Below are 17,441 nucleotides of genomic sequence, written 5' to 3'. Positions count from 1 at the left end.
CCCCGGAAGTGGCGCGCCCGGCCCCGCCCCCGCCGAGGCGGAAGTGGAGCCACCTGCCACCGCCCGCTTCCCGGCCGCCCCTCAGCCGCACCTCAACTCCGCCGCGCCTCGGCCCATGGCCGCCTACCCGTACCGCCCGGGCCCTGGCGCCGGCCCTGCCGCGGGCGCCGCTTTGCCGGACCAGAGCTTCCTGTGGAACGTCTTCCAGAGGTGCGGCCGGCCGGGCGGGCGGGCGCCGGCAGGCCTCCCCTTCCCTCGGTGTCAGCCCCGGGCCTTCCCCGTCCTGCCCTTCGGCCCGCAGTTCGGCCTCACCCTGGCGCCCTGGCCCCTCGGCCCGCAGTCCGGCCTCCCTCGTGGCACCCTGGCCCCCCGGCCTGCTCCGTCCCCTCAGCTTTGACCTCCTCTCCGCCCCTGGGCACTTCCCGGAGCGCAGAGCGGCCGCCCGGAGGCTCGGCCTCCGTCCTTCTCCCCCGAGAGCAGGGCCTTTGCTCAGGGGCGAGGGTCTCCCGGGGACGCTTATTCACTTAGGGGAGCAGAAACGCGGGCTCGCCGCAGCTGCCTCGGCCACCAGACGGGAAGCCAGGCCCTGGCTGTGCGCAGGGGACGTCACCGCAGTGTCTTCGGTACCCGGTCGTCCTTCCAGCGAGTTGGCGCCCCATGCTAGAGTGATTCAGGGTCAGGGAGTGACTTAGTTGTCTAAGAGAACCTTTTCCTCTTTGTGAAAAGGACACGATCTGGGTGGAATTCAGACAGGCTGTGGGAGAAAGGCTTGAGAGAAAGGGAGAAGCAGCTTGGCCTTCAGCAGGGGGACCTCAGACAGTGAAGGAGACAGGCTTGCTTATTCCCCAGCGGACTATGGGAGTGAGATAGTCTAGCAGCCAAAGGGAAAGAAGCAGAGAAATTAGTTTAGATTGACAGGAGAGTTAAACCTTGGTTCTGGTCCTGTATTGCTTTTCCTGCACTTTGAATCGCCAGTTTAACTGATCTTAATTTTGTAGGGTTGATAAGGACAGGAGCGGTGTGATATCTGACAACGAGCTTCAGCAAGCACTGTCCAATGGTGAGTGCACCCGGCCATCTGGACTCGGAACTGCAGGCCTGACCACCCGTAGTAAATAACTTCTTTCCTGGATTTCTTTTCCAAATCATTAAGACTTAATCCCTGGCCTGTGGAGGGCTTTCCTGGGTGTCCAGTCAGTGCTTCTCTGAGTCCTTGCTGAGCTTGGGGGGCAGCTGCATGGAGGTCACAGGGAAAGCCTGAGAGTTGGAGGCTGGGGTGTGGGCTTCAGGAGCACAGGGAGCCTGGCTTTGTACAGCAGACGGTCCTCTGCTTTATTGAAGGCTGTTGAATTTCTCTGGTAACTGCATCTTGTGACTTCCGGCGAGGGGCACCACGGTCCCACTGACACCGAAGAGGAAGTAACTGGGAATGCTGGTGGCCCTGCAGCCAGATCTTGGGGCTCAGGCTTTTCAGTGGATGAATGCTAGTCATCCAGACTGGGGCGAGAGGATCCCAGCACTTTGTGCCAGTTCTGGGGGCACACTTTGGAGTCACCTTTTTGCTGGTCTCAGTGTGATTAATCCATTGACGTGGACACCTTACTTCAGTAAATACCTGACTGTGTTGCCCTTCTTTTGATCTGTCAGACACCACTGTCTTTTTCTGGTCCTTAGATTTGTGGTGTCTTCCAGAGGGGTGCCATTTAAATCCGAAGAGGGATTGATTTTAAGAGGTAATGACAGTGCTGAAAGGCTCACCTTACCAGTGGGAGCAGGCTGGGGTTGTGGGAGGTGGACGGTGCCTCCCAGGCCTGCGTATGGGCCAGAAGGGAGGCGAGCCTCCACTGTGGGTACTCCTCTGTTGCTATTGGTGAGGGGTTGGTATTTACAGGATCATACAGGTAATACTGTCTCTAGAGGATGTCAGGCTTGACAGTTCAGCTGGTTGTTAAAGCAAATGGTTCTGTTGGAACACAGCCTTGAAGCAGGAGCCTGCTGGAGAGGGAGCGTGTTTAACCCAGCCACTGAGTGTGTATCAGGGCCTGCTCCGGTGATCCTGTGGAGTCAGTTTTCTTGATTTGCCCTGAGGGATTCCTCGGCTTCTATTGGGGCTGGGTAAGAGCTTACTGGTAGTCACTGAGCCCAGAGGGAGGTAGGGACTCCCTCCCCCCACCTGCCGTGGCTGCCTCTCTCCTCCCTGGGGGTGTGCTGGTTTTTGTGTGGAGCAACTTGTGATGGTTGTTCTACCTGTTTTGTGTGTATCTTATAAACTGTGACTTTTTTTTAACCAATCATATTTTCCTCTTCAAATTAGCTGCTAAAATTTTTAAATTTCTAGCTCACCAGTGCTGCAAGCTGAGAATTTTAAGAGGTGAATTTTACTGATAGTCGGGGACCCCTTACTTTCTTAGGCTTTTGTCCTCCCATCCTGCATAACCAGAGTTTGCTTTGTTTTGCTGTGCTGTGAATATCTTTGTAGATTCAGTTAGGCTTTTTCTGCAGGAAGTCTGGTTATGAATGGGTGCCGATCGCTCGTCCTTTCTCAGCCCCAGAGTAGAGGTAGGTCGTACACTGGAATCAAGGTGTGTGCCTGCATAGCTAGGTGCTCCCCCCACACCTGGTGCCGTCCCGCCTGCCTCCTCCCGTTGGCTCCCTGAAGGCACAGGCTGGCTGTGGCTCCCACCCCAACTGAGCGGGCTCCGCTCCTCCTGCCAGGACACCCGCCATTGCTCCAGAGCTGGGTGGCTCCTGTCTCTGCACCCACGGCTCCTCCCTTTTCTTGGGTGCTGCCTGTTTGCTCCTCTCATTCTGCTGGAGTTGTTTCTGCAGCTGTCTCTGGCTCCTAGAGGAAGCTCCAGCCGGTCTCTCATTTCCGGTTGTGTCGTGTTTCCCGGCCTCAGTCACTGAGGATGGACACAAGTCAGTTCTCTTCCTGCTCCTCGAATTCCCAGAGTTGTTAACATTGGAGTTATTTTGACTTTCAGTTTTCTCCCCGGAATGGACCTCTGTTTTCATATTCCTAAGTTGCTTCAGTTGGGTCTGACTCTTTGTGACCCCATGGACAGCAGCCCACCAGGCTCCTCTGTCCATGGGATTCTCCAGGCAAGAATACTGGAGAGGGTTGCCATTTCCTTCTCCAGGGGATCTTCCCAACCCAGGGATGGAACCTGCATCTCTTGGGTCTGTTGCATTGGCAGGCGGGTTCTTTACCAGTAGTGCCACCTGGAAAGCCTGTTTTCATATTAGGACTAGAATATTAAGTTATTTCAGGAAATTAGTTTATTACTGGTGGAAAAACTGAAGGCACAAAATAGCATAATTTCTCTCTTCTGTTAGCTGTGTGCCTCTGAGGCGCTGTTAAAATCAGATGAAACCACCGCTGAAGGAGTCCTTGTGGGCCCTGCACACCAAGTCCTTTATGTCTTCTTTCCCTGGGGGAACTTTCCCATGGCTGCTCTCAGGGAGGTGTGGTTAAGAGGTGTGAAGAGATGCAGGACTGTCTTGCCGTCTGAAATAACAGCACAAACCATCTTCAGTCAGGTACTTTTTAAAAAAGTTTTTACTTCCACATTGTTACTTAGAATTATTGGAAATTAAATTTGCTCAAGCCCCTTTTTTTGTGCTTCTCTAGGTTTGCAGTAACATAACATTGGTATACTTGGAGAAGGCATTTTTCAAATTGGACTTTATTTATTTATGGCTGTTCTGGGTCTCCGTTGCTGCAGAGGATTCTTTGTGGTTGCGGTGAGTGGGGTCGCTCTAGTTACGGTGCCCCAGCTTCTCACTGCGGCGCCTCCTGTCGGGGAGCATGGGCTCTGGCGTGCAGTAGCCATGGAGCATGCGCTTAGTTGCTCCGTGCTTTGAGGGATCTTCCTGGGTCAGGGATGGAACCTGTGTCTTCTGCACTGGCAGGTGGATTCCTTACCATGAGCCACCCGGGTAGCCCTAGTTGGACTTTAAATAATAGGTCATATAATACATTCTTTTTGAGGTGTTTTTATCAAAATGGACTTCAGCTCTCCTAGAGACCCGGCAGTCGTGGCTCTTTGAGGCTGTAGGTGAAGGTGACTGGTGGGGTACGGAATTCCTGATCCTGAAGAGCCACCAGGGTCCTGGCAGAGTCCATGTGAGCCTGCAGGGTGCGCCCAGCTTGCCTGCATGGCTCCTGCCTCCCCCAGAAGGGCTGGGCAGCGGCTCTGATGCGGTGAAGAGGAAGGGGACGGCGGTGGTGCTGTGAAAGGCCCGCTCGTCCACTGATTGCATGTGGCTGCAGGGTGCAGGATGACTCCACCCGTGCACCTCTCGCTGCAATCCAAGTCTGCTAACAGGATGCAGTTTCTAGAAAGAAAACTCTCTGGAGAGCAAAAAGAATATATTATCACAGAGCAGAGTGGCGTTTTTCTCCTTTAAGAAAGGGTCCAATATAAATTTGTTAAAATCATCTGTACTCCTGAGGGTTACAGGCAAAACACTTGAGCGCCCAGTGTGACCCCCGTCCCCGACCCACCGCCGTGGAGCTGTGGCCCTTTCATGTTCAAATTATGGGTGGAAAGAGTTATGTGTCCTCAGTGTACATGGAGATTCTGTGTGTGTTTCTGTTTTCTTTGGTTCTTTCAGATCAGACTGAGGCAAGACTTAGAGGAACAGAGACCATATGTTTCTAAGTAGAAGTCTGACAGGAAATCTTTCTCAGGCTGGTGGCTGTGACATTCCTAGACGCGTTGGTTACCGAGGGAAGCGGGTGGGAATGTTTGAAATTGGGGTTGGCCCTGAAAGCCATGTGAGGGTCACTTGTGCCGAAGGGACTCTTCCTGCTCAGTGTGTCCTGGGCACCCGGCAGGCTCTGTTAGGCCTGCTTCTCCGTGTCGCAGTGCATTTTCTTACAGAGGTTGTAGGTCTTCAGGCTGACGCTCTGGTGTGTGTAACAGCTAGCGTTACTGAAGTGTTGAGTGCAGAATCACTAGGGGCTGTCAAGCTTTGTCGTTCAGTCTGAGACCACAGGACCTGGCACTCAACAGAGTCCATTCACTGTTGGGGTTGTCATTACCCCTTGGTTTCCGTGGAGAGTCGGCCCAGTTTGGGTGACAGGAAGGGCCAGTTAAGGGACCAGGAGCCTGCCTCTGCCTCCCGAACTGGCCAGCCTGCGGGTCTCCTGTCTCCATGCCCAGCTCGGCCCAGGGTGGCCTCTGCTGTCCCCAGCTTCCCGTCCTCCAGCTCTGCCAACTGGAGCTCCGATCCACCCACCCTCTGCCTCCACAGGGGCCTGGCCCTTACCTCACAAAGTGCCTGTGTTTGCAGCATCGTTTAACTGTTTTACTCAAGTCACTTGTGTTTAAAATTCATTTGCCGACGTGACCAGGATGCCCTCCTCACAATCGGGATGAGCAGTGGGTGCGGCCTCTTCCAGTCTATGGAATCGCCGCGGCCGCACCCAGGCCCCCAGCGGGCAGTCCCTGAGGACTCCTGGTGTGGACACAGCCGGCATCAGAGCTGAGAAAGGCAGGAAGAGTCCAGCAGCTGCATTTGGTCCCTCGGGCTCCTGGTCCAGGGTGGGTTGTATCCTGTGGAAACAGCGGCCAGTGTGTGAGCAGCTGGGACGTCAGAAACCTTCTGTGCACAGACGGCGCCTCCTCTCGGCCCCTCTGTGTATGACTCCTTTGTGGCCTGGTTTTAGTGAGCTGACCTTCCCCAGAACCTTCATATCCACCTACCCACTCTCCCTCTGACCCCGAAGAAGCCAAAGATGCCTGCCCAGCGCGCAGGGGCCCTGGCTGCAGGCCTGGCTCAGGAAGAAGGGACGGTTTCACGAGTGTCGGGGCCCCAAGGGGCCGGTGGGGTGACTTCGGGGCTCAGGGCGGCTTCCCCGGCAAAGCCCCGTACAGACTGAGGAGAAGTAGGGGTGGGGTGAAGGTGGGGCCACATGGGGTATCGGGGGTGTGTGGGGGCCAACTGGGCATGCTCAGAGCCCAGGGGTGCTGCCCTGCGTGGGGTCGGGAGGGGCCTGTGCCCCCAGAGCTGAAGCAGTCTGTACACAGGAGGGGAGGTGGGGTGTTACTATACAAGGGGGGATGGGGGGACACGGCACATAAAAAACGTTTACCCTGGTTTTAGTCAGCATAGATCACTCTGAAAACAGATCCTTGGGCACAGAGTTACCTGGTGAACGTTCCATCATCACAGCTTATGAAGGGTTCTAAATTACCAAATCTGTCAGAGTGAACAGTTCCCTTCATAACAAATGTTTGGTAAGATCCCACTCCTGTTCTGAAATGAATCATGGAATGATGCATCCTTTTCACAGTTTCAGAGAAGATAGTGTGGTGCCAGCCTGTTACTTTAGGAGGAGCACGTAAGCCTGTCTTCACGCTGTACTTTCCCGAGCACTCCGGCAGTTTCGCTCACCTCATGTGCAGCCACTGTGGACGCGTGGACGACCCTGGTCCTGCAGCGGTGGTGCCCCTGGGCGTGGGGTTTTCTGAAGTGCAGTTGTGACACTCCTAGTGGGGCTAAGCGCCCTCTTCTCAGCTCACCTGGTGCTGTGGGCCTGGGAAGTTCAGTGAGTGGTAAGATGGCCATCTCTAGTTATAACGTGAGGAGGGCGAGCTGCCAGGCGCAGGTCATGAGCAGCTGTGAACGTGTGGCTGGACCAGAGTGACTCTCAGGCAGCGTAGACAGGACCCTGGCTGACCATCGTCCAGGGGCAGCCTCCCCGCTGAGATCCGTGGCTCTCAGGTCTTGATGTTGACAGCTACTCACTTTCTCTGGCTTCTGGGGTTACAGACGGGATTCGGAGATTTTGTTCTGTCTTAACTCCTAATGTTTGTTTCAGGCACCTGGACTCCGTTTAATCCAGTGACTGTCCGATCAATCATATGTAAGTATGGGCAACCCTGTCGGGCCTGCGCTTCCGGCTGATTCTCTTCTGGGTGTCCCGCCCGCCCCACCATCCCTGAGCCTTCGCTCAGCATTCGCTGTGCGCCCCACCCTCATTTCTGCACACGTTTCCGTTCCCCCCGGGTTGCGCGGCTGTGACTGGAAGAAGCAGCTGAGTTGTCACGTGATGAGTCACTCAGCTGGAGTGACTTCTGTGCACACCAGGAGCACTTCGGTTTCCTGAAGAGGCAGATGGCACACTACGTTTTGGTAGCAGTGTCTCAGGCTGAGATTTCCTACAGGCGTCTCTGTCCACATTGCATGCAGTTGTATGTAAATGTAGTTACAAGTTCTTACTTGGACCTGGAATGAGGCTGATTTTTTAAAAATGAAAGGTGGGTCTTGCTTAAAAAAAAAACCAAAAGCCAGTAGTACTTTTCTCATTGGAATGGGCCTCCCTGACCGAGCCCTCTAAAGAGCTCCTCCTCGGGGACACGGATCCTCTGGGGGAGGGACAGGCAGCTCCAGAAACCAGACCTGAGCCTGGAGGGTTGGGGTAGGCCCCTTGACCCCTCTGCACCCCGGTTCCTTCCCGAGAGCGGGCGTGCCCAGCTTTTGAGGAACATCCTTTGGTGTAAATCATTCTTATTGTGAATCTATCAGGGTGTTCGGCTTGCACATCCCTCTTCACAGCTGCCTCACGCCTGCCTGGCTAATTTAGGGCTGGTGTCACCACAGCCCCTCGGGACCTGCTGGCCGAGCTCCGGGCTGGTCCTGGAGGAACCCAGCCTGCAGAGCTGTGGGTGTGCCTCTGCCCTGGTTCCTGCTGAGCCGTGCCCTTTCGCTTCAGCCATGTTTGACAGAGAGAACAAGGCCGGCGTGAACTTCAGTGAGTTCACTGGCGTCTGGAAGTACATCACGGACTGGCAGAATGTCTTCCGCACATACGACAGGGACAACTCGGGCATGATCGACAAGAACGAGCTCAAGCAAGCCCTCTCAGGTTTCGGTAAAACACTTGTCTTGACTGCGTAGCTATTTCATTTTGGAGCCAAGGGCCGTATGGTGTATCTTGTTGCTTTGTTCAGCTTAATCATTTGAAAGTAGCCTATGTGAAATTTTTGTTTACATTGCAGTTGTACATTTTTGATGTTTCTTTATCATACAGGCTTATATTTGACTTGGGGGCTTTTATGCGGTTTTCCATCCAAAATGAGATAAGGGCTATGCAGTAGTTTTCTTTTGTGAAGTGGTGTCGCAGGCACACTGAGAATGTGGCTTTCAAAAAGTTTAAAGTGAACAAGTCAAGATAAAACAGCTTACGTATATAAAGCACCTTCTGTTCCCTGACATGAGAATACACGGACCAATGATAAAATGCTCACAAAGACGAGCCCGTGGGTTGCATGGAGTGCAGGCGTGAGCACGGAAGCCCGCATTCTCAGGTGTGTGCAGCCTGCGTGCTTGCTGTGCCGTGAGCAGTGCTCCTGTGGTACCTTCCAGAGCAGTCAGTAGGCCTGGTCTTGGGGCCCACGTGGGCCTGCGGGGAGCTCAGGGTTCGTGAGGAGGGACGCAGTCATCGCACCAGAATTCTGGTTTGACGGGCGTAAATCCCCCGGCCCTGTGTTCTCTGGGCCCTTCTGTTAGAGTCCAGTGTATTTTATTCTGGCTGTTTCTGGTTTTAATAACAAAGTACATTTTGGTCCTTGTGGTTATCGCTGTGCTTCTTCCCCACCCTTCTTCCTCTGCGTTTGTCCTTTATGGGTGTCTTCTCCTCTTTGTCTCTTTTGCTTTAGAGGCTGTGAGACCCCACAGAAGTTTGTATCGCCACCAGGCGCAGGTCAGGATTTGGGCAGGATGTCGGCCCTGGGTTCTCTGGATTGGAACTTGGAATGTGGCTGACCTTGCTGTGCCAGTAGGTGGGGGGCTGAGCATTAGGGGCGTCCCTCAGAGAGCAGTCCTGGGCAGGAGGGAGCTGGAGGCCTGGCTGACTGGAACCTGGACCCTCTGAATTAGTTTCCAGGCTGGTGATCTCAGCACCGACCATAGTGTTTCTAACCTTGTCAGGCCTGGAGCCCGCTTTTTCTTAGTGCCAGCAACCGTCATTTCCTGGACTCGGGTTGGAAACGCTGAGGTTGACCAGCCGGTCTCTGGCTCTCGGGCCTGCAAGTCCCAGTCAGATCCAGGAGGTCAGACGCTGATAGGCTTCATGGTACGGGGCGGAGCCAGGAGCCTCCCTGACCTTCAGCTTTTCCTGGAGAAAGGACCGACTCCGCTGCAGCATTTCTTCAGTTACGCCACAGGGTTCCTTCCTGCCCTTGGTCCTCCGTTTCTCAGGACTCCTCTGGCTCCTCGTCTCCCACCCGAGGTGACTTGTCAACCTTTTGCCGGTTACTTGTTAGTGACAAAGAATTTGCCCTGGGAGTGAAATTTCCTCTTTGGTTTCTAAGAACAAGTGTCTGTCAGTCAAGCTGGAGCTGCATTGCAGCTCAGCAGACGCGTGAGGGAGTCAGGGTGGCTGAAGCCCTAAGGTGCCCTCTGATCTCTCACCCCCCTACATGGAGTCTCAGGCTGACCCTGGCAGGGCTGTGTGACCCTGAACGGCCCACCTGCTGGATTTGAGGGTCCATCTGTTCATCTTTTAGGCTTTTATTCCTATTATGTGCTCCATAATAGGAATAAAAGAGCCTCTTGATAAAGGTGAAAGAGGAGAATAAAAAAGCTGACTTAAAACTCAACATTCAGAAACCTAAGATCATGGCATGTGGTCCCATCACTTCATGGCAAATAGATGGGGAAACTATAGAAACAGTGCAGACTTTATTTCCTTGGGCTCCAAAATCACTCTAGATGGTGACTGCAGCCATGAAATTAAAAGCTGCTTGCTCTTTGGAAGAAAAGCAATGAGCAACCTAGACAGTGTATTTAAAAGCAGAGACATCACTTTACCAACAAAGGTCCGTCTAGTTAAAGCTCTGGTTTTTCCAGTAGTCATGCATGGATGTGAGAGTTGGACCATAAAGAAAGCTAAGTACTCAAGAATTGGTGCTTTTGAACTGTGGTGTTGGAGAAGACTCTTGAGAGTCCCTTGGACAGCAAGGAGATTAAACCAGTCAATCCTAAAGGAAATCAAGCCTGGATATCCATTGGAAGGACTGATGCTGAAGCTGAAGCTCCAATAGTTTGGCCACCTGATGCGAAGAGCTGACTCATTGGAAAAGACCCTGATGCTGGGAATGATTGAAGGCAGGAGGAGAAGGGGATGACAGAGGATGAGATGGTTGGATGGCATCACCGACTCGATGGACATGGGTTTGAGCAAACTCCGGGAGTTGGTGAAGGACAGGGAGGCCTGGCGTGCTGCAGTCCACAGGGTCGCAAAGAGTCGGATGCGACTGAGTGACTGAACAGCATGTTTTGCATGCCAGGTACAGAGACCAGAAAGTAACAAGGTGTGTAAGGCAAGGCCACACACTCCACTCGTGGGGGACAAACAGTCCTGTTGTCCCTGACAAAGGCAGGCTCCCCACCACAAGCACCCGTCCAGCACTCCCGCCCAAGCCCTGCACCCAGACCCTGGCAGCCTGAAGCCAGTGTGGTTTGAGGGGACATCGCACGGGGGCAGTGAGCCTCTGCTCACTCGTCGCCCTCGTCGGCTGCTTTCCCTCTTGTGCTGCGCCTGCTCTGTCCCTTTTAATGCAGCGGAGCCCAAGCCCTGACACCCACACACCCACTCTGCGTCCCGGAGCCCGGGCCATCAGCCACCCTGCCCAGGTCAACAGGGTCTTTACAGTCAGGTTGACCAAGTTACGGCCCTGACAGGGCCACGGCAGCCCCCACCCCTCTCTGTGCCATTCGCCCTGTCTGTCCTCTGCCATAGTTTCTAACTGGCATCCGCTTTTCTTCCTAGCACTGCGAGTGGGTGCTGGGTGGCCACTGGAGGCAGCAGGCCGCCTCGCTAGCTCTTGGGGAAGGAGGGCTAGTTCCCTCCGCTGAGAGTGCAGCCTTGGGGGAGGGGGCGTTCTGGGAGGACGTGCATGACACCCAATGAGGTGGCCAGCCCCTCCTGCTGGCCACAGGACACACAGTGGTCTTCACCTGCCTCACTGGCCGAGAACAGGCTGCTGAGTTGGGTCCACATGTGGGACCCGGAGGGCGGAGCCGGCCTAGCAGCTCATCGGGCCCAGTGGCACCTGCCTGGTTCCACGAGCCCCGCTCTCCATGATGCTGTGTCCCTGTGGCCATCTCACCGGCCTTCCCCAGCCTGGCCTCTGTCTGGCCACAGGCTGTGCCAGGTGTAGGAGGGTCCTGTCTGCTGCTCAGCTGCAGGGCGGGGGCCTGGATTAGTTATGGATGTGAGGAGCTCGCTGACCACTCTGGAAGGTACAGTCACGTGTGTGCATGCTTGACTTTTTCAGTAAAGTGATGACGCGCTTATAGAGGTAATTAACTGTGACATTCACTCAGATAATAGGTGTACATATCCTTGCAAAGATTCTAGCGAGACTGAAAAGTGGTAAAAATATCTTGTACCTGGATGTTGTCTCCTGAATAAGTAAGGAAGCCACGGTCAAACAGGTGGTGAGACTGGGGGCGGGGAGGGGAGGGCTGAGAGAGCCAGGGCATCCCTGCTGCCCTGCTGGGGGCCAGGCTGATCGCGCATTGGAGGGGGAGTCAAGGCACCAGGATGGCCCTTCCGGAGCTCCATCGGATCCCGCGCCCTCATACCTTGATGTCTTGATGCCAGTGAGCAACCAGCTGATGCAGGGGAGGGACCATCAGTTAACTTCCTGTCCTTAAGTTTACACTTTGTATCCTTGGGAGCCTTAGTGAGCTTTTATTTTGCAAAGCATTCTCTAGCAGCGAATAATCCAGGACAGCTGAGTTATTCACAACTTCACCGCTAGCTTGTTAACAATGAAGTAAAATTTACCAATGAAGGCTTTTAAGAAGGCTGACATTCCAGAAGCCCCTGCAGGGCGACTGTAGCACTGGAGTTGGTGTGAATGAGTGATTCCGTGGTCCCTCCAGGAGGGCACCTCCGTGGGGCCAAGGGCACAGTGCAGAGACTCTGCGGAGCTCTCAGCGCCTTGCCGTGTGCTTGCCCCCGGGCCTGCCTGGGGGGCCCACGTTGTGTGCCTGGGGGTTGGGTGGGGGAGACTGGGTTCTGGTGCGGGTGTGGGGTTGACTCTGCCTGCCTCCCTGCAGGGTACCGGCTCTCTGACCAGTTTCATGACATCCTCATTCGGAAGTTCGACCGACAAGGCCGGGGGCAGATCGCCTTCGACGACTTCATCCAGGGCTGCATCGTGTTGCAGGTACCGCCGCCGGAAGGCCCGGGGTGGTGGGCAGTGGGCGCCCGAGGCCCCGCGCTTGGGCAGTTGAAGCGAGTCAGACGCATAAGACTGGCTCTAGAAGCTACAGAAGTGAGTGTGCTTCCTGGAGAAGTAACTAGTTCTCCTGATAAATGGAGGTGTAGACAGCGTGTCCCTCCTCCACTGGAAACCCTGAGAGCCGTCCATTTGGAAGGGATCCAGCAGGCGGTTCACATGAATACCTGGTGGTGTGTTGTGTTTCTTCCTGAGAATTGGAGACGGTTCTGTCGTGAGGCTTGCTCTGCACCCTTCACGGGAGGCTTGCTCCCCAGCGAGAGTCGGGAGCAGTGCCTGGCGCTGCTGATCGCAGTGCCCACTGCCTTGCAGGCCCCTCTGAGCTGGCTCCTCCTGCGGTCCCTCGGCTTCACCCAGGAGGAACCAGGCGCGGGCATGCCCCCCGAGGGTGGGGGTGGCAGCACTTGACCCCCCTGGCTGTTCCCACACAGGCCCTGCTCCTGTCTCCAGGTGGGGGCCAAGTTCCTTAGATTTCAGCTTTAGAAAACACAGTGAATTGGTGTAAACCTGTTCTTTATTGTGAGAAGTCTCAACAATAATAATAGTGAAGACAACCCTGTGCCCATTATTTAGAGTCAGCAGTTACCAACTCACAGCCAAGTCCATATAATACTCCACTCGCTCATAATTCTGACACAGTTCCATTTATGGGAAGCAAATGTGTTTTCCAGAAGTATTTCAGTAGAACCCGGCCCTGAAAGACACCCTTGCTGTTTACATCCAAACCATTTTGTTGTCAAATTTTGTTGTCTTTAGAATCTGCAGAGAAGATTCTAAAATCAGGCATAGAAATAATATAGAAATGGAGAAGGCAATGGCAACCCACTCCAGTACTCTTGCCTGGAAAATCCCAAGGGTGGAAGAGCCTGGTAGGCTGCAGTCCATGGAGTCGCGAAGAGTCGGACACGACTGAGCGACTTCACTTTCCCTTTTCACTTTCATGCATTGGAAAAGGAAATGGCGACCCACTCCAGTATTCTTGCATGGAGAATCCCAGGGACAGCAGAGCCTGGTGGGCTGCCGCCTATGGGGTCGCACAGAGTCGGACACGACTGAGCGACTTAGCAGCAGCAGCAGAATTTGCAGAGAGGTGTGCAGGGCACGCGGTGTCAGTGGAACTGGTAACTTGGGGGGCACTCTCAGGGCTCTCCTTGTCGCAGTGATGGTTGAATGACTGAGCTCTCCCTGACCTGCTGTCCTGATTTCTTTCCTGGGGAATCTGAGCCTGCCAGGCCCTGTGCTTCAGTGACTCATTGGAATGCCAGCTGTCTCCCTCTCAGGGTCTGGTGAGGTGAGATTACAGGGCTTCCCTGGTGGCTCAGACAGTAAGAATCTGCCTGCAATGCTGGAGACTCAGGTTCGATCCCTGGGTTGGGAAGATCCCCTGGAGGAGGGCATGGCAACCCATGCCAGTATTCTTGCCTAGAGAATCCTGTGAACAGAGGAGACTGGCAGGCTACAGTCCACGGGGTCACAAGGAGTCAGATACTACTGAGCGACCAAAACTTTCACTTTTATGCTGTCAGAATACGTTAGGAATAGGTGTGGTGTAGAAATTTCACCAGGATCTGTGGGGTTAGGATTTTCACTTGAGGTTGTGTCCCCTAAGTAACCAGCTGACCCTTATGTCCGCATAAGCAAAGGTCATCCTATGTCGCTTTCAGCCCCTGGAGTCCCCACTGCCTGCAGACGGAGCACAGACCGCGGGCCGCCCGCGGCCTGTCACTGTCTGGGCCTGGTGCCCCTGCCTCCACCCCCTGGAGAAGGAACCCAAACTCTGCACAGACACGGGGGTCAGAAAGGAAAGGCTCAGCTGCAGACCATCTGCAGAAAGTCCTCAGGAGCCCTCAGAGGTCTTCTTCCATCTGCCCCTTTCGAGAAAGAAAAAGCCTTATTGAAAGTTGTTTTTATATGAAGCAATGTGAAAAGTGGTAGAAATCTTCCAGCGCAAAGAAAGGGAAACGATGCCATGCCCTCCCAGCAGAGGGCACTGCTGCTGTGGTTTCTGTGGTCTGTGTCACACCAGGGTTGGCCACATAGGAAGCTCCAGTTCACCCCCGCTGACCGTCACCTGTGTCAGCCTGTTGACTGTTGGCCATCGACCTGCCCAGCTCAGGGCAGAGAGGGCTGGAACTGGAGCCGGGAGCGGGAGGCTCAGCTCACGGGCCAGGCTGCAGCCTTGCTCGGCCCTGGGGCAGGTGGACAGGCCAAGGTCTTGATGAGCCTGGGCACTGTCTTCTCCAGTCTGGGCTCTTCCGAACCCATGGTGCTTTCCAGCTTCTGTCATTCAGGGCAGCACTGACCTAGCTGCCCCAGTCTGTGTTGTCCAGTGGCTAGACTTGTGAACAGACTGAGGGGGAGCCCTGGGGGCTGGTCAGCCAGGAGGAGATGGGGAGGGTGGGCATCAAGGCGAGGGCCTGGGCTGGCACAGGAGACCCCACCCTTCTTGGGGCATCAAGGCAAGGGCTTGGGCTGCACAGGAGACCCCGCCCTTCTGGCTCTACAGCCAGGCCTCCCCCGGGGGGCCCCACTGGGGGTTGGTTTCCCTTCGTTCTGAGCAGCCTGTCACCAGAACAGGGGTGAGCCTTCAGGGAAGGCCCCGGGAGAACGGTCTTATGATGGCAAAGGAGGACCCGGGCACATCACCCACTGTGGGGAAACCTTGTTCTGGGGCCAGAGGCCCTGCCAGGACCCGGGGCTGTGGCCCACACACTGGGCTCCCCCCATCGTCCGTTGTCCTGCCTGATCCCCCATCTTGTGAGCGGACCGGCCTGCCCTGTGGGTGGTCAGGGACACCTGCCCTGCGTCCCTGCACTGGGGGTGTGGGACGTGGAGACAGGGACTCTTCTGAAATTGGGTTCCTGAATGTCTGTTTACCAGTACATTGTGTTCCTTCTGTTGGTGAGTGTCAGGTCTAAATACCTGCTGTTTCTCCTCAGAGGTTGACAGATATATTCAGACGCTACGATACAGACCAGGACGGCTGGATCCAAGTGTCATATGAACAGTATCTGTCCATGGTCTTCAGCATCGTATGACCCTGCCTTTCTGCAAATACCAGCATGACTTATGGGAAAAAAGACTGAAAATGCCAAATCTCGTACCTTTAATGAAACAAGCACCGACGTAGTTAGATACAGTTCTTTCCTTGGATTTTGTGTAACTATTATTTGGGGACCCAACTGTATATATGTGGGTAAGCTAGTTAACGTTTCCCAGTTGTAACAATAGTTCTATCTTTCCTCAGATACAGACGTTTGATACGAGGCTGTTAATTGTGCCATGAGGTAACATGTAATAATGTTTCAGGTATTCTGCTTGCAAAAAACTTATCATGTGCTTTTTCAGATAGCTCTAGTTCTAGAGTAGAAATACTTTATTAGCCAATGGGAACTTTAAATAATATGGAACTTGCACAGAAGGCCACTCATGTGCCTTACTTTTTAAAGGGGGTTTACTGTATTCACTTGAACGTGCAGCGTAAGCAATAAAGCACACGGATCCTTGTGCCTGTCCGTCTCAGCTGCGCTCACCTGGAGCTCCGAGGGGTCTGGCAGCTTGGGGTGTCCCCTGGCCCTGGTCATGGGAATCCCAAGATTTGTCCATCCTCTGTGACAGGAGTTGCTTTACATTTGGTAAAACTTCTTTGGAAATACAGATCCAAATTTGATTTGGAAAGGAGTGGTTTTTCTTCCACTTACTAATGATGTGCCTCTGCCCTCTGATGGGCTTGATCAGAGTTTGTCACGCGTGAAGGTGTGCAGGGGGTGCACCAGCCCTTCCCCGTGCGCTTGGTGCCCAGCCGGCCCAGGCTCCCTCCACTGCCCCCAGACTCGCCTCGGGCTCCTGTGCCCGTCTCCTTTAAAACGTGCCTCCCTAAACCAGGATTCGGGGTGGGCCTCTGGGCGGTGTCAGCGACCCATAAATGGATCTGGGGTGCCAGAAACTGGGGGTCCATTTTGGGGGACCTGTGCTGGTAGGAGATCAGAGCCTGGGGGACTGTGGATTTTATCTGCAGTGTGATTACGAGGAACGTCATTGAACACAGTACTTGGGGTTGAGGTAAAGAATCTATGGGGTTCCGACTGGCCTTGTGAGCTCATGGACGAAGGTCCAAGGGGTTCTCTGAGGATTCCACGCCTTTACCCTTCATGGATCTCTGCACTTCGAAATACTTCTGAAGACACCAGCCCACGATTACAAGTTGTACTCCAGAGGTTGGAACTCAAATTCCTGACTTGAGGCCTGGGACGTCTGGGTGTACAGCTGGACTCATCTTGTACCTGGTACCCACTGCCTCAGCCAAAACTGCCTCTAGTCTATCTCCCTGTCTCCCAGTAGATGGAGGTGTAGACAGTGTGACCCACTTCCCCTCTGGAGGTTCCCCAGTAGACAGAGATGTATACGGTGGGCCTACTTCCCCTGGAGGTTCCACACTAGACAGAGGTGTAGACAGTGGGCCCACTTCCCCTGGAGGTTCCCCAGTAGACGGAGGTGTAGACAGTGGGCCCCTCCTCTCCTGGAGGTTCCCTAGTGGATGGAAGTGTAGACAGTGGTGTCTCTCCTCTCCTGGAGGTTCCCCAGTAGGCAGAGGTGTAGACAGTTGGCTCCTCCTACCCTGGAGTTTCCCCAGTAGACAGAGGTGTAGACAGTGGGCCCCTCCTCACCTGGAGGTTCCCCAGTGGATGGAGGTGTAGACAGTGAAACCCACTTCCCCTGGAGGTTCCCGAGTAGATGGAGGTGTAGACAGTGCGCCCACTTCCCCTGGAGGTTCCCCAGTAGCAGGAGGTGTATACAGTGGGGCCCACTTCCCCTGGAGGTTCCCCAGTAGATGGACGTGTAGACAGTGGGTCCACTTCCCCTGGAGGTTTTCCAGTAGATGGAGGTGGAGACAGTGGGGCCCACTTCCCCTGGAGGTTCCAGAGTAGATGGAGTATAGACAATGGGCCCCTCCTCCCCTGGTGATTCCCCAGTAGATGGAGGTGTAGACAGTGGGGCCCACTTCCCCTGAGGGTCCCCAGTAGATGGAGGTGGAGACAGTGGGGCCCACTTCCCCTGAGGGTCCCCAGGTGTGGATAATTGGTCTCCAGTGGATGGAAGTGTGGACAGCATGGTCCCTCTCCCCTGGGAGGTGCCATGCTTGTTTGTCCCGTGAGCTCTGGCCTGCACAGACTGCAA

General features: G+C 54.6%; 1 protein-coding gene across 4 annotated transcripts; it reads left to right on the top strand.

Annotated features, from left to right (window-relative positions):
* The first annotated feature begins 29 nt into the window (after nucleotides 1–29).
* PDCD6 (programmed cell death 6) lies at nucleotides 30–15,772 on the top strand. Of its 4 annotated transcripts, none has more exons than XM_070774921.1 (6): nucleotides 32–210; nucleotides 999–1,060; nucleotides 6,830–6,874; nucleotides 7,724–7,876; nucleotides 12,082–12,191; nucleotides 15,203–15,772. In XM_070774921.1, exons 1-6 carry the CDS (start codon nucleotides 116–118, stop codon nucleotides 15,299–15,301), a joined length of 564 nt encoding a protein of 187 aa, XP_070631022.1. In that variant the 5' UTR covers nucleotides 32–115; the 3' UTR covers nucleotides 15,302–15,772. The 4 variants fall into 4 exon arrangements, with proteins under 4 accessions (XP_070631023.1, XP_070631022.1, XP_070631021.1 ...); XM_070774920.1 differs by having other exon boundaries at nucleotides 34–210; nucleotides 7,724–7,882; XM_070774923.1 differs by lacking the exons at nucleotides 32–210; nucleotides 999–1,060 and adding exons at nucleotides 3,393–3,540; nucleotides 3,632–3,744 and having other exon boundaries at nucleotides 7,724–7,882.
* The last annotated feature ends 1,669 nt before the right edge of the window (nucleotides 15,773–17,441 follow it).

This window comes from Bos indicus, chromosome 20 (assembly GCF_029378745.1).
Source record: "Bos indicus isolate NIAB-ARS_2022 breed Sahiwal x Tharparkar chromosome 20, NIAB-ARS_B.indTharparkar_mat_pri_1.0, whole genome shotgun sequence".
Taxonomy (NCBI): Eukaryota; Metazoa; Chordata; class Mammalia; order Artiodactyla; family Bovidae; genus Bos; species Bos indicus.
Note: the sequence above shows the minus strand (reverse complement) of the source record. Positions and strands in the feature narration are given on the sequence as shown.

Excerpts from the sequence above, each read along its gene's own strand:
- PDCD6 (XM_070774920.1), top strand. The coding sequence starts at position 116 with ATGGCCGCCTACCCGTACCGCCCGGGCCCTGGCGCCGGCCCTGCCGCG. Across the intron at positions 211-998 it reads CTGTGGAACGTCTTCCAGAG|GGTTGATAAGGACAGGAGCG; the intron begins GTGCGGCCGGCC and ends TTAATTTTGTAG. Across the intron at positions 6,875-7,723 it reads GACTGTCCGATCAATCATAT|CCATGTTTGACAGAGAGAAC; the intron begins GTAAGTATGGGC and ends CTTTCGCTTCAG.